A 15,237-nucleotide genomic window follows, 5' to 3' on the forward strand; every position below is an offset into this window, starting at 1 on the left:
TATTATTTTTCCTGATAACAATGTTAACTTTGACTTATTCATTTGATATTATTCGTTTAAACCTTTTATGTCCTTTCTTCTCTATTAATAACAAATTTCTGCTAATTTTTAACCTTCTATCTCATTTTTCATTTATTTTATTTTTTTCATTTGTTGAACAATCTCAATTTTATTCCAAATTTCGGTAATATTTCTTACTTACTATTTTTCACTTATTTGAATTAAATTATTATTTAACTCCTCTATTTCATATTTTACTACTTATAACGATTTATTAATTTTTACTTTACAGATTTCTATTTATATTTTTTATTTATCGTATAAAATTTCTATATTTCACCTTTGATTTTCTAATAATCAGCTTTAACCTTCAATTTTATCTTTATTTCACTTCTTGTTTGCGTGCATATTTCTACAAATTGATATAATGAAGTAAGAATCCTTTATATATAATTTTATTAAGGGCGGCTAATTGATATTCTTTTTCCACTGTTGGTAGTGCCGTGACTTCAAAGTTCTAAGGCCGAATTCTAGAAAATATTGGTACATTTTCTAATGTAAATGGTATGAAAAACACCCAAACGGTACTGAAATATAAAACAAGAAATTAAATAAATAGGAGAAATGTGTCAAAATTAAGGACATATTACATAAATATATTTTTTTATTGAATGAGTTCTGACGATTCACAAGATTATTCAACCAGTGATGACGATGATGATTTTTTCATTGCTCATGATATAGAAGAGCCAGCAAACCAAGATGGCAGGGAACTTCCACAGCAACAAATTTCAAACACCAGTGAAGATTTTGAAGAAGGAAAGCCTTCTATTCATACTGCAACCAATCAAGACCTTTTACCATTAGATTTATCGACAGAAATTAGCCTAGCTAACGTTAATGTGGTTGACAAATATCGTGAGAATATTCTCCAAATCGACGAGTCTGAACCTAACATCCCCATATACGATATAGTATATGAAAGTCCGAACTACAATAACTCTAGTAAAAGAATAACAAGAGGAAGATCAAAACTTAGAAATTCAAATTCAGAATTTCCTAAATCTCCAAACGATTCTCTTTCTAGGTCACAATCTAGATCACTTTCTCCATATAATACAAAACGCCAAAAAATATCATCTACTAATTCAAAAGTAAATAACAAGTTAAATTCCAATGAGAAAGAACTAATGTCAGATGAAGCAGAAGATGAAGATGATGAATTTTTTAAAGCTTTGAAACATTCTTCTTCTGTGCCGCCTTCATCAACCATGAAATCTGATATAAAAACCACAAAAGATCAAGGAAACCCTAAGAGAATATATAATGTGAGATTTATATCAAAAATAGAGGGAACATTGGATAAAAAAGTACAGGTAAAAGTTTTAGGAAAATTCCCGTTCTCCAAAATATTACCACCAGCTTTGAAAGCATTTTCTGAAGAATACAAAATCCCAAATGTTTTGAAACAGTACTATAGAGTTAACAATGTAACACTTTATTGGAATGATTCGAAACTATTAAATTTTATGACCTGTAATTCGCTAAATATTCCTCAAATATATGAAAATGAAATATCTGATGTAGAAATAATTGTGATTACAAAGACTAACGAAAAAAGTTATGAAGATAAAATTAATATGAGTTTAAAGCAAAATATTGAACAAAACTTAGCACAGAAATCTAACGAAATCAAAGAACTTCGTAAATTAAAGGTAGAATCTTTTGAACATAATTCAATTCAAGAATTTGAAAAAGAACTTAAAGAATTATCTCAAGATGGTGTAGATACGAAACAAACAGCAAATATAGATGATATTCCGAATGAATCTCATATCAAAATTGCTCTACTTACACAAGACAATAAAAAGTTGTATGTAAAGGTTCGAAACTCAACACCATTTTCGGAGCTAGTGAATTATTTTAGAGAACAAAAACAACTAGGAGAAACCCAACAAATTAAATTAATTTTCGACAATGAAGAATTGGACTTAAATGAGACAGTTGGGGATCAAGATATGGAGGATGAAGATATGATAGAAGTCGTACTAATTTAGTTTTGAGGAAGTAATACGATAAAAGTTATGAGCTGCCAGTTACTGACACAATTTTTTACTTCTTTCTCTTGAGAAATTCACGATTGTAATAATAATTTTATAGATTTTAGATTCGTATAGAAATACTTTTTAATGATTTAATATTTACTTATATAAGTCGAGTATCATGTATGAGTATATAATACAAGCATTTATTTCCACAGGGCGTATGTATAATACTTATATTAAGTCTACTAGATTTATAATGTACACAAAATAAAAATAATTTGAAGACTACTAGTCCATGCAATAATCGAGACGTTGTAAGGTTGCCCGTAACCTGTGGTAAGTGGTAAAAAGAAATCAATTAATCTTAATATTTGTTTCTTTACACAAACTCTCAAACAATGTTCTCTTTGGTTTCAAAGTACCATTACGGATATGTGTATCCTTTACAACCTTAAATGAACCAGTACCAATAGACATGGTTTGACCCAAAATAATACATTCAGATACACCTTCAACTGCATCTTTTTTCATATAGAAAGCAGCATCAAATAAATGATCAGTAGTTTTTTCAAAAGAGGCCAATTGTAAAACCGAATCTCTCATTTTACTTAAACCAAATCTTGTAATACCCAAAACTTCACCTTTGTATGTCATGACATCACCTAGTAATTGAATATGACGTGGATCCACACTCATACCGTGATTACTCATAGTGTAATCAATTTCTCCTATAATACTTGCTCTGGCAGCTTCGATACCAAGGACACTGTTAACTTCTAATACATGATTGGTTGTTGTTTTCGAACCAATAACACCATCAGTACACATAACATCTCTTAAACCATATCCTTCAACCAATAATTCTCTTTTACCATTATCACGGATATTAATAACGGCTCTAGCAATATCTGGTAAACCTTTCACTACAATACTTGGTAGAGCACGGCGTAAATGTTGCATTCTATAGAAAACATTATTTTCAAGAGGTTCTTTAGCACTAGCTGATATTTTAGATACACTAGCTTCTGGGCGGACACTAATACGAATTTTAGAATTACTTTCGGGAACGACATCACCAAATTGAATTTTTAGTTTGGGAGCTCTAGCAATTGCATCAGCGATATCTGACATAGTTAATTCCAACTGAAGTTTCTCGATTGTACCTAAATCAATTTTTACTTCCAAATAAGAATTGTTATCTTTATAACAATCTTGAATATAATATGCAACATCGGATAATAACGTTTTTTCAATACGGCCTTTAACCACTCTGGCTGCTCTTTCATCGTTTTCATTGACTAATACAGCATTAATAATTGGAGTAGAAATGACCTTAGAAGCATTAATAATTTCCTTAATACGAGGAACACCTAATGTAACATTCATAGAAGCGACACCAGCAAAATGGAAAGTTTTCAAGGTCATTTGTGTACCTGGTTCACCAATAGATTGTGCACCAATAGCACCAACAGCAGTCCCAGGTTCAACTCTTGCTCTACGATACTTCGTAATTGCGATTTTCAAAAATTCACGGACAGTGTTTTCTGTGATTCGACAAATTTGTTCAACAGAATGTCTTATTGAGTCCGGTGTTTGTTCATCTAAATCCATTAGTTTAAATTCGTCCCCTGGGGCAGATAAAAGCTCTTTCATACCTCTAGATTTTCTCACGTCTGCTAGCTCATTGGCCTTCTTAGTCATATAATCTCTCAAAGAATTGTAGAAATTTCTTTCTGCATCCAATTGATCAACAAATTCATCCTTACCAGAATTTTCCGGAGTCACAACTTTACCTATATTATCATATCGTATTAGTTTTTCTTCTAGAGGGTGTAATATATCGTTAGTTATCTCCAAAATTTGATAAGGATAAATAGTCTTATCATTATTGTCAAATTTTATATTATAAGCATGATCCCATGATCTATTAAAGTTAACCGGTTGGGCATTACCCTCCATATCAAATGGATCTAAACCATCACCACCATAGGTGAATTGAACAATACCATTTGAGGATGTTCTGACAGTATTATCATATTGGCAAGATAAATCCTCTAAAGATTTCATTAATCTACGAGACATATAACCAGTTTCGGCTGTTTTAACGGCAGTATCGACCAAACCTTCTCTACCAGAAATAGCATGGAATAAGAACTCTGGTGGTGATAAACCGGAGTAAAAGGAATTTCTTACGAAACCCTTAGATTGTGGTGTTTTCGAATTCTTTTGGAAATGAGGTAAAGAACGATCTTGAAACCCATCAGGCACACGATTACCAGAAATAATTTGCTGACCGACAACAGCCACCATTTGGGAGACATTTAAATTAGAACCCTTTGAACCACACGTGGCCATAATCAGTGGTGCATTCCAATTATCCAATTCATTAATACAAATATCACCGACTTCTTCTCTAACCTTAGATAAAATACCACTGATTTTTGCTTCCAAAGTTTGTTCTTCATTACAACCTGGTTGAGTTTCTAATTTACCTTGATTATATAAACCAATTAACTCATCACATTTAGCATACGCAATTTCAACCAGATTTTCTTTTAAGTTTTTTAATTTATCATCTGGAGTAACATCATTAATACCAATGGAGAAACCTCTATTACCTAAAAATCTTGCACATAATTTAGCCATTCTATTCATTGCAGTAGCAGCCTCTTGTGGACCGTAATCTCTTAAAATGGTATAAAATACAGAATGCTTCTTACCATCACCTAAGACAGATTTATCCATAACACCTGATAAGATTTGAGAACCTCTAATAACAACAAACCCATCGTTAGGAGACATTTCACTTGGCAAAGATTTATCTTTTGGAGGCTTGAAAACTTTGTTTTTGGCATCCACATTGATAACAACAGGTGAATTGCTATTTGGTTTGATTAATAAAGAGAATAGTTGTTTACCTGTCCATAAATAACATGGTTTCATAATGGCAGGTGGAGGGATATCAAATTGTAAATTACCATCGCACATCATTGATAGTAGCTGAGTGAAGGTTGCTCTATCAAAGAAGGAATCTTTGTGTGATATCAAATAGGACCCAGTAATGAAATCTTGGGTAGCTGCAATAATCGGTTCACCAGATTTTGGAGTTAATAGATTATTTTTAACCCCCATTAAATTAATCGCCTCAGCACGAGCTTCTTCAGTCTGAGGAACATGTAAATTCATTTCATCACCGTCAAAATCTGCATTGTAAGGAGTACACACACATTCATTCAATCTAAATGTTCTCCATGGACGAATTTTTGCATAATGTGACAAAATAGATAATCTATGAAGCGAAGGTTGACGGTTGAATAACACGACGTCACCATCTTCCAAATGTCTTTCAACTACATCACCAATTTGTAAATTTTTAGCAAGTTTGACTTTGTCACCATAACGTAAATTTCTTCTAGCTTCTTCATCTTTTTTTAATAAATAGTTAGCACCTGGATGAACGTTTGGACCATTGAGGACCAATGCTTGTAGTTTTCTTTTATTATAACGTGTAACTCTTTCAGGGAAAGTTAAAACTTTAGCAACACGATCTGGAACAGCAACTTCATCGATTGATAAATTTGGATCTGGGGAAATAACAGTTCTACCAGAGAAATCAACACGCTTACCTGATAAATTACCTCTAAATCTACCTTGTTTACCTTTTAAACGTTGGCAGAACCCTCTGATAGGTTTAACTTTATTACCAGTGGAAGCACCAGGCATTAATAGTGGATTAACAGAATCAGAGTTTATATACATAGCCACAGATAATTGTAAATAATCCCAATGTTCCATCATATTATTGATAGAGATACCTTTCTCTAAACCAGCTTTAATTAAAGAGGATGTCCATACAACTTCAGTAAGTTTCACAGTTAAATCATCTTCATTTGATGCTGGTGAATCTTGCATCATAACGGATGGTCTAATACATACCGGAGGGGCAGGTAAATATCTCCAAATATAAGTTTCAGGTCTACCAGATTTTGAAGTTGAATCAATACCTAACAACTCACAATCTTCTGGTTTGATTTGTTTAAATAAGTTTAAAGTTTTTAATGGATTTAAATCATCCATAGCTCTCTTGACAAATCTTTCCAATTCAGGGTTATGACTCAAAACTTCTTGCCAATCACCAACCCAACTATCTTTTTCTGGAGTTTGTTTCTTACCAACCCAACGGAACGTATCATGTATAATCTTCAAAGATGCAGAACCACCACCTGCTGCAGCTTTCTTAACAACACCATTTAAGCCACCGCAATGCAAACATCTTCTTTGTTTTTTACATTGATCTAGAATTTTCTTCAAGATACCCATTCTCTTTAAATTGTCGATACCTGGTCTTCTTAATTCACTTAAAAAATTTCTTTTATCTTCATCAGATAATAAAACTGCAGCACAACTTTTACAAATTGCCTGAAGAATTTGAATGGTTGCTTTAAAATAACCAACATGGAATACTGGCAAAGCCAATTTAATATGACCAAAATGACCGTGGCATGATGCTAAATTTCCATGACAAGTTTCACATTCTAAATTTGAAGAGGATACACCCATTCTTTGATCTAATGCACCGGATTTTTTTGGAGCTCTACCATGTTCTAAATCATATAAATCACGGGTAGTAATGGCAACTTCAGATTGAGCAACGATATCTGCAGCACTAAGAGCACTGAACTCAAGACCACTAATCTTTTTAGGAATTTCACTTGTTACAACTTCTTTCATATCTATGGTAATGGGTAACAGTTATTGATTAATGGAAATCTTGGCTTCTTTTTCAAGCTCTTGGATAGCTTTCAATTAATTGCCTAAACACTTAAGGATTAGTAAAATCCACACAGATTTATTGCAATCAAACAAAAAGGAAGTAGAGAATTGGCAGAATATTTGAATTGCTTATACTTTGTAGATTTTTTAAAGTAGTAATAATAATATTTTATATTTTTTTTTTTCTTTATTATACAATTTTTGTAGATCAGGTATATAGCTCATCACATGAAAAAAANAAAAAAAAAAAAAGTTAAAATTAATGTTCACGTGATTATCTTTTAGAACCAAAACTGAAATACAAAAAAGGTATGTAAGACTATTTTTAGTTTCTCGAGTGTCCTTTCCTCTTGCATTAGCACCATCAGAATAGAATGGTAAAATTATACTTTTAGCGGCCGAGTAGAGCTTAGTGGTTATATTGATATGTCCTTTTTCCATTTATTAATATCCAAAAAAAAGGTCTTCATAAAAGTACGTAAACTAAATATTTTACAAGTTAAAAAAATTTATTTTTTACCTAACGATTTAAATCACTAATGTGCTTATTTACTTAGCTGATATTTCTTTTTCAGTTATTTTTTATGTCGTAAACATTATCTGAGAATAATTTCTGTCGCCTCTTTAAATTTCTCGCCTTAAATAAAAAGTTAAGGAAGACATTTTTTAAGCATAATTCATTGCATTTATAGATAGATCAACGATAGTATAATCAAATTCAATTAGAAGCGTCACGACTGTATATTAAATAATGAGTAATACCCAAGAACAAACCACTACAAAGCCTGCAAATGAAGCTACAAAGACAAGTGCAGTAAGACGCACATTAGAGGAAGATGACGAATTTGAAGATTTTCCAGTCGACACTTGGCCAGAAAATGACACAGTAAAAGCCGCATTGGCTAATGATAAAACCAAGAATTCGAATCTATGGGAAGAAGATTGGGATGACGTTGAAGTAGAAGATGATTTTACCAAGGAATTAAAGGCAGAATTAGATAGACATAAGCAAACCCAAAATAATTGATCCAATTTCGATATCATTCGAAAACAATGTATTTTTCCATATCTATCAATACACTGAATTGAAACTCTAGCATTTACGACGTCAAGATCTTAATATAATTCATATACTATCCTAATATACTTATCAATTATAATGTATACACTTTTAATTACCAATTACTTTTTTTCTACTGTGTCGTACAAAATGAGTTTTTTTTCGGAGAATTTCAAGGTGGCGAAACTCATCTTTTAAACACTAGAATATTTAAATAACTAAGAATATATATAGATATATATATATATATATATATTTATAAAAAACCTTTAAAATCAGCAAGAGGATTCGCAAAGTTTTGTTCCAAATATTCATCTATTAACATTGCTAATTTGCAATTAGACAAAACTTTTACAGAGATCTAAACTCGAATTGGATATTTATTTCCCTTTAATAATCATATTGATAGTACTATAAAAATATATTAATCAATTCAAATAATCATAATGGCTACTTTAGAAGAACTAGACGCTCAATCATTACCAGGTGATGATGAGTTAGATCAAGAGATCTTGAACTTAAGTGCACAAGATCTTCATACCAGAACAAGATTATTAGAAAACGAAATCAGGATTTTTAGATCTGAATTACAAAGATTATCTCATGAAAACACAGTGATGGTTACAAAGATTAAAGAAAATAAAGAAAAGATCAAAAACAATAGACAATTACCTTACTTGGTGGCTAATGTTGTAGAAATCATGGATATGAATGAATTAGATGATAAAGATAATAATGAATCGACTACTCAGGGTGGTAATGTTAATTTAGACAATACTGTTAAGGGTAAAGCTGCTGTTGTGAAAACATCTTCTAGACAAACAGTATTCTTACCAATGGTGGGTCTTGTAGATCCAAATAAATTAAAACCAAATGATTTAGTTGGTGTTAATAAGGATTCCTATTTAGTTTTAGATACTTTACCATCCGAATTCGATTCTCGTGTCAAAGCTATGGAAGTAGATGAAAAACCTACTGAAAATTATTCCGATGTGGGTGGGCTAGATAAACAAATTGAAGAACTAGTGGAAGCAATCGTATTACCAATGAAACGTGCCGACAAATTTAAAGAATTAGGTATTAGAGCTCCTAAGGGTGCATTAATGTATGGTCCTCCAGGTACAGGTAAGACATTATTAGCTAGAGCATGTGCCGCTCAAACTAATGCCACTTTCTTAAAATTGGCAGCCCCACAATTAGTTCAAATGTTCATTGGTGAAGGTGCAAAATTGGTTCGTGATGCATTTGCTTTGGCTAAAGAAAAAGCTCCTACTATTATATTTATCGATGAATTGGATGCTATTGGTACTAAGCGTTTTGATTCAGAAAAATCTGGTGATAGAGAAGTTCAAAGAACAATGTTAGAATTATTAAATCAATTGGATGGGTTTGGTTCAGATGATCGTATAAAAGTATTAGCGGCAACAAATAGAGTTGATGTTTTAGATCCTGCATTATTAAGATCAGGTAGACTAGATAGAAAAATTGAATTTCCACTTCCAACAGAAGATGCAAGAGCACAAATTTTACAAATTCATTCTAGAAAGATGACAACCGATGATGATATTAATTGGCAAGAATTAGCAAGATCCACTGATGAATTTAATGGGGCTCAATTGAAAGCAGTTACAGTGGAAGCTGGTATGATTGCCCTAAGGAATGGTCAATCATCTGTTAAACATGAAGATTTTGTCGAGGCTATTGGTGAAGTTCAAGCCAGAAAATCAAAGTCTGTGTCGTTCTATGCATAAATAAATTCCTTAGCAAGGAGGAACAAATATATTAGTGTTATTTATATGAAATTCCAAAACCCCATTTAATTCCATAATTAATCAAATATGTACACCTATTACGTAATTCATATGTAGATATAACATAATACAAATAATAATTGATATTCGATTATATTAGATAGTGATTTTCATCATGTCATAAAATTAATCTAGCATATATATTGTACCCTTATTACCACTACATAGCACTTTGCTAGTTTCTTGAGGATGCCATGATATTTGCGTTATTGGTTTATTGCCAGGTATGGTAATTTTTTTCAAAAGTTTATTTGTTTTCCAATCCCAAATAAATACGTTGCTATGAATATCTCCAGAGCATATATATTTTCCATCTGGAGAAAAAGTTAATCCAATAGCATAACCAGCAGAACTATGACCTTTGAATATCTTTTTGGGATGGCGTCTATATTTTGGTTTCATATTAAAGGTATAAATGGCATTATCCATACTTTGTGTACAGAAATAATTATTCTCTGGATGAATATTAATAAAGGGCATGGAGTATTGGCTTGTATCACTAATATGTTTAATGGGTACATTAATTTGATTTTCCCATATCTTTACAGTCTTGTCCTCTGAAGAAGATATAAATTTTGAGCCGTCAGGGAAATATTGCAGTTTCAAAATACTACTCAAATGATGGTCATATGTTTGGACCAATCCTTGTTTAGAACTTACTCTATTATCAAAATGTTTAATGGTTGAATTAGATAATCCAACAATATATTCATCTGGATTCAGTGGCCTAAATGTTAAATCATTTGGAATGGAATGAAGTTTTAACTTAGTAATGATTTTACCCGTTTCTGTATCCCACATTTTCACTGTTTGATCATATGATGAACTTAAAAATTTTGAGCCGTCATCATTAAAGCTGAAACTTTTTAATGCTCTAGTATGTCCTAAATAATCTCTTAGGCATTTTCTTTCGTGGTACACATCCCACAATCTTAAAGTGTTGTCATTACCACCAGATAGAAACATATGACCAGATTTTGGAAAAAAACTTAAAGCTGTGGTACCATTTTCATGACCTTTAAATTTATATTTTATAGTCTTGGGGATAAAGCATTTGAAAGATAATTTAGGCTTTTGGAAATCAATATCTGTATCAATTGGAGGGTATAAAAAGCTTCTACCTTGATAATCCTTTGTTGATTGGCCATAAAAATTCGATGTTTCTACAATTTTAGAAGTAAATTCTTCATTATCCATTAATTCTAACTCATTGTCATCCTTTAAATCCAGATTAGAATCTGAATTACTATCATTTTCATCAGACCAGGATGCCCATGGGCCTGAGCCATTTCTCTTCTTTTTAAGCTTTCTCAGTTTAGTAGTTGAGTGCCTTGTAGTTCTCTTTGTTGTTTTCTTAGGAAGTTTGCTATCTAATTTATTAGAGCAAGCTTCATGAACTTCAGATGTTATTATATTTTTATCTTCATGTTCAGATTCAGAACTTGAAGAATATCCTTCGACTAAAGGCATCAACTGATAATTATACTTTGTAATTACGGCTGTAGTCTAAAATATTGAGTAAGAAGGGTAAATATTTAGAAGAATTTCTTTAAAGTAGCTTATTAATACGTAGCATTGCAGTCAGTTTGAGCAATGTTTCTCATGTAACACAATAAAATTCGTGTTTCCATGTGAACCTCAGTAAAATTTTCAGAGTCAAGGTCGATCGCCTTAAAAAAGACGTTTTCATATATAGATTAAAATATTAGGATTTTGATGCTAATGAAATTTAAAAAGTTTTTGTATAAATAATCAGTTAAGTGTATATATTAACGGTATTAGATGCATATATATATGTGTGTATGAGCTATAAGTACAATGAAAAAATAAATATTGTTCTGCAAAATGAATTAAACCTCGTTTAAAATAGAATTGTCTATTTCTTTGATTTTGTCTTGTTAACCAACTTCTTCTTGATATGTTTTTTAACTTTAGTCTTTCTTTTTTCTCTTTTAGACTCTTTGGCTTCTTGTTTACGTTGTTTTTTCTCTTCTTTATCTTCATATTTTTTACCCTTTAGAACTTTATCTTTTTTATCTTCAAATACGTCAACTTTATCATCATCATCATTATCATCAGAATCGCTATCACTATCATCAGAATCACTATTATCAGGGTCACTATTACTAATATCATCTTCATTGTCATCGTCATCGTTTGATAATGTATTGTCTTCAAAATTATATTGCTCAGAAGCAGAAAAATTTTTCTCATTATCATGAGCAATTAAGCTCTTTAGCAAATCAAACTTACCATCAGTATATCTATCAAAATCTCTTTCTTCAAGACCTCCAAGATTTCTGACCAAGTGTAACGATCTAAAAATTTCATCTTCAGCATCATCTTTACCGGGAACTTTTAAAGGAAGGTTATTCTTAACATACATTCGTAAATCATCTTCATTAGAATAGTTACCATTAAAATTATCAAGTGTTTCAGATATAGTGAATTGAAAAATGATACGTTCTGCAAATATAGCTACCCCCATTCTTTCAAAATAATTATTAATATTTTTAATATCCATTCTTAAAAAATCTAAACTCATTGGATGTTCAGGTTCCACACTTTGAGAGACATCAATGACATATAATTTATTTTTATGGACTAATGTGTTATATTCGGAAAGATCTGCATGAACTAAACGACAAACTTGGTATAATAGTCTAATATATACAATCATAGTATGATAGTAATGAACAATATCGTTGTGATCTTTATATGGATAGTCTTTCAATCTTGGGGATGCAAAACCATCGCCTCTATTTAAAAATTCCATAACAAGAACATTATTTTTCACTTCAATTGGTTTTGGTACTGGTATAACTTTACTTTGATATATTCTTTTCAAATTTCTAAATTCTTTTTCTGCCCAAATTTTAATCATTTTTCTTGGGTTATGCTGGGATCTTGAATTTCTAAAACGATATTCACCATCAACATAACGTTCACGATCTTTAAACACCAGGATAGAAGTTTTGTAAATTTTAATTGCATATTCTTTTCTAGGTTCTAAAATAGTGTCATTATTATTTGGGTTAGAATATGGATCATAGGTATTAACCAAATTTTCGAATGAATCATGAGTTTTGGGTTCAAATGGCGATATAGTATCACCAGCAAAGGCATGGTACACGTTAGCTTCTTTACCAGTACTAATGCAACCATTAAAATCTGAAATAATCCCTCTTGAAGTTAAAGCTTTTAAAAATCTCATGGTACGAGGATCTAAGACATTTTCAACTGTAGCTCTATTAGCTTTATCTTTGTTTGTTTTCCCTCTAGATATAGAAAATTCATCAGTTTTAATTTTATGGCCATGTTTGTCTAAAATACGATTATTATCATGGTTATTAGATAAATCTAACTTCTGAAAATCATCATCTAAAACCATTATATATTTAGATTTGGATTTTAGTTGGAAATATATATATATATAATGCGTGTGTGTGTGTGTATGTTCTATTTTTGGTGAAATGTTAGATAATTTTTATATAAATATTTATTAATGCATCTTGCTCATCGCTAAATTAATGTAGATTTTTTTTTTTAAAAAAAGTAGAGTTCCCTCCGTGCACCCATAATTTTTTAATATATAGAATTATTTAAACTATATTCTTTAATCACCATTTGTATGAGAAAAAAAAAAAACTTTAAAAAAAAACAAGAACTAATATATTAACTATCTCAACTATTTAATATCATTATTATTTGAAACAAGGATGTAATCATATACAAACCCTATTACTTCCATAACAATATCAATATCCACTCTTTCATTAACAGAATGTATTGATAACATTGTTTCTTCATCTGTAAATCCTGGTTGGAATCTGTAAATATTTCTTGTTAGATTCCAATATTTTGCAGTATCAGTATTTGCAGGCATTATTGATGGTGTAATAACGAGTTCTGTATTTGAATCGTTGAATTTTCTTGGTAATACAATCTTTTGATAAAATCCCTTAATAGTACTTGCAAATTCTTTCCAAACTTCATTATTAGGAGAAATTGGAGCCGGTTCGAATCCTACAGCGATGGTCATATTAATATAACCAGATTCTGTCTTCTCTAACAAAATCTTATCTTCAAAAATTAATCCTAAATCATAATGTTTAGCCACCGATTCAGCATGGTTTATGAAATTTGTTAGTGTGACGTTCAAAGAAGAGTCTACACTTATTCTACTATTTAATAGGATAGAGACATATTCAGGTAGAGCATTTGCCTTGACACCTCCATTAATCATATCAAACGCCTTTGAAGTACGGAAAAGGTATTCTATTTTCCTATCAGTATTAACTAAATAATTTAAAACATTTGCATTTGATTTTTCATTATTAAAGGCATTAGCAAAATCGAATTTCAAATTAGAATCCATTGTAGGAGAATATTCTGCTACACATTGATAAAATGTTGACATTGGATTAATAGGAGTAAAAGTAGGATCGAATTTATTTAATTCCATTTCATGTATTAAAGTGGAAGCAATCCCAATAGAAGTATGATCTGGTGGTACAGAAGAATGACCACCTGGAGTATTAATATCAATATTTAAATTCAAATATCCCTTTTCACCGATGCTAGGTGAAGCTACTAATACATCCTCCACTGTTCTTAGGCCAAGAACCCCTTCATCCATGATTGAATAAATACCATATTGGCCATATCTTTTTAATAAGACATCATTCAAATATTTGGCACCATATCTTCCTGAAGCTTCTTCATCAAATCCCAATGCCACAATAATAGTACGAGATGGTTGGAAATCTGGTTCTGAACTTAGCATATATTCCAAAGATTGTAAGATCCCGACCAACATATTTTTATCATCAAAAGCACCACGACCCCATAAGTATTGACCATCGAAATGGCCTGAAAATGGAGGGTATTTCCAATTTGACCAAGTTTCTCTTACTACGGGAACTACATCTTGATGTGCAGCAAACATGATTGGTCTTAAATCAGTAATTGTACCTTGCCATGTAATTAAGATGGAAAAATTATTAATTTTTTCAATTTGTAAATTAGACCATATCAAGGGGAAATCAATTTCCAATTGTTCATGTAATCTCTTGAAAGGTTCCCAATTTGGATCGTCCCATACCTGTGAAGGGTTGTTGAAGTCATCATAAATCTCTGTGGGGATCTTGACTAGATTGGAGAGTTTTCTAATGGTATCATTTCTTAAAGAATTATTATAGATAAGATTATCTGCTATATGAGTAGGATCGTTGCCTATTATTAAATCATAAGCAGGACATTTAAAAGGTTCGTATAGAGTATTTGTGTTTGAAAAGGGGGTTCTATTATAGATGAAAAAAAGGGCTACTAAAAAAAGAAGAAGTGTTAAACTAAAAATATTATTTTTTTTCCTTTTATAAACATGATTTTTTTCAATCATGGTTAACATTACTATTAATCTTTTTTAAGAAAATATGTGTGGTTGGTTATTACTGTGGTTTCATAATATATAATTTAATTAGATTAAATTAAAAAAATAAAAAAAAAATGAATGCTTATAAATGGATCCGGAAATATCTCGCGACTT

At 31.0% G+C, this 15,237-nt stretch overlaps 7 protein-coding genes across 7 annotated transcripts; 3 read left to right on the forward strand and 4 right to left on the reverse strand.

Annotated features, from left to right (window-relative positions):
* Nucleotides 1–671: 671 nt before the first annotated feature.
* Nucleotides 672–2,057, forward strand: ESC2 (Esc2p; the record flags this gene model as incomplete). The annotated part of the gene is made up of 1 exon (XM_004177640.1): nt 672–2,057. The coding sequence occupies one exon, from the start codon at nt 672–674 to the stop codon at nt 2,055–2,057; it is 1,386 nt and encodes a 461-aa protein (XP_004177688.1).
* Nucleotides 2,058–2,399: 342 nt separating this feature from the next.
* On the reverse strand, nt 2,400–6,776 carry RPO31 (DNA-directed RNA polymerase III core subunit RPO31; the record flags this gene model as incomplete). The annotated part of the gene is made up of 1 exon (XM_004177641.1): nt 2,400–6,776. The coding sequence occupies one exon, from the start codon at nt 6,774–6,776 to the stop codon at nt 2,400–2,402; it is 4,377 nt and encodes a 1,458-aa protein (XP_004177689.1).
* Nucleotides 6,777–7,569: 793 nt separating this feature from the next.
* Nucleotides 7,570–7,845, forward strand: SEM1 (proteasome regulatory particle lid subunit SEM1; the record flags this gene model as incomplete). The annotated part of the gene is made up of 1 exon (XM_004177642.1): nt 7,570–7,845. One exon carries the CDS (start codon nt 7,570–7,572, stop codon nt 7,843–7,845), a length of 276 nt encoding a protein of 91 aa, XP_004177690.1.
* A 479-nt stretch (nt 7,846–8,324) lies between these two features.
* RPT5 (proteasome regulatory particle base subunit RPT5) lies at nt 8,325–9,629 on the forward strand (the record flags this gene model as incomplete). The annotated part of the gene is made up of 1 exon (XM_004177643.1): nt 8,325–9,629. The coding sequence occupies one exon, from the start codon at nt 8,325–8,327 to the stop codon at nt 9,627–9,629; it is 1,305 nt and encodes a 434-aa protein (XP_004177691.1).
* A 186-nt stretch (nt 9,630–9,815) lies between these two features.
* On the reverse strand, nt 9,816–11,159 carry CDC40 (Cdc40p; the record flags this gene model as incomplete). The annotated part of the gene is made up of 1 exon (XM_004177644.1): nt 9,816–11,159. The coding sequence occupies one exon, from the start codon at nt 11,157–11,159 to the stop codon at nt 9,816–9,818; it is 1,344 nt and encodes a 447-aa protein (XP_004177692.1).
* A 406-nt stretch (nt 11,160–11,565) lies between these two features.
* RIO1 (protein kinase RIO1) lies at nt 11,566–13,080 on the reverse strand (the record flags this gene model as incomplete). The annotated part of the gene is made up of 1 exon (XM_004177645.1): nt 11,566–13,080. One exon carries the CDS (start codon nt 13,078–13,080, stop codon nt 11,566–11,568), a length of 1,515 nt encoding a protein of 504 aa, XP_004177693.1.
* A 297-nt stretch (nt 13,081–13,377) lies between these two features.
* On the reverse strand, nt 13,378–15,090 carry CPS1 (Gly-Xaa carboxypeptidase; the record flags this gene model as incomplete). Its single annotated transcript, XM_004177646.1, has 1 exon — nt 13,378–15,090. One exon carries the CDS (start codon nt 15,088–15,090, stop codon nt 13,378–13,380), a length of 1,713 nt encoding a protein of 570 aa, XP_004177694.1.
* Nucleotides 15,091–15,237: the final 147 nt, after the last annotated feature.

The sequence above is a fragment of the Henningerozyma blattae genome, chromosome 1 (genome assembly GCF_000315915.1).
Source record: "Henningerozyma blattae CBS 6284 chromosome 1, complete genome".
NCBI classification, from domain to species: Eukaryota; Fungi; Ascomycota; class Saccharomycetes; order Saccharomycetales; family Saccharomycetaceae; genus Henningerozyma; species Henningerozyma blattae.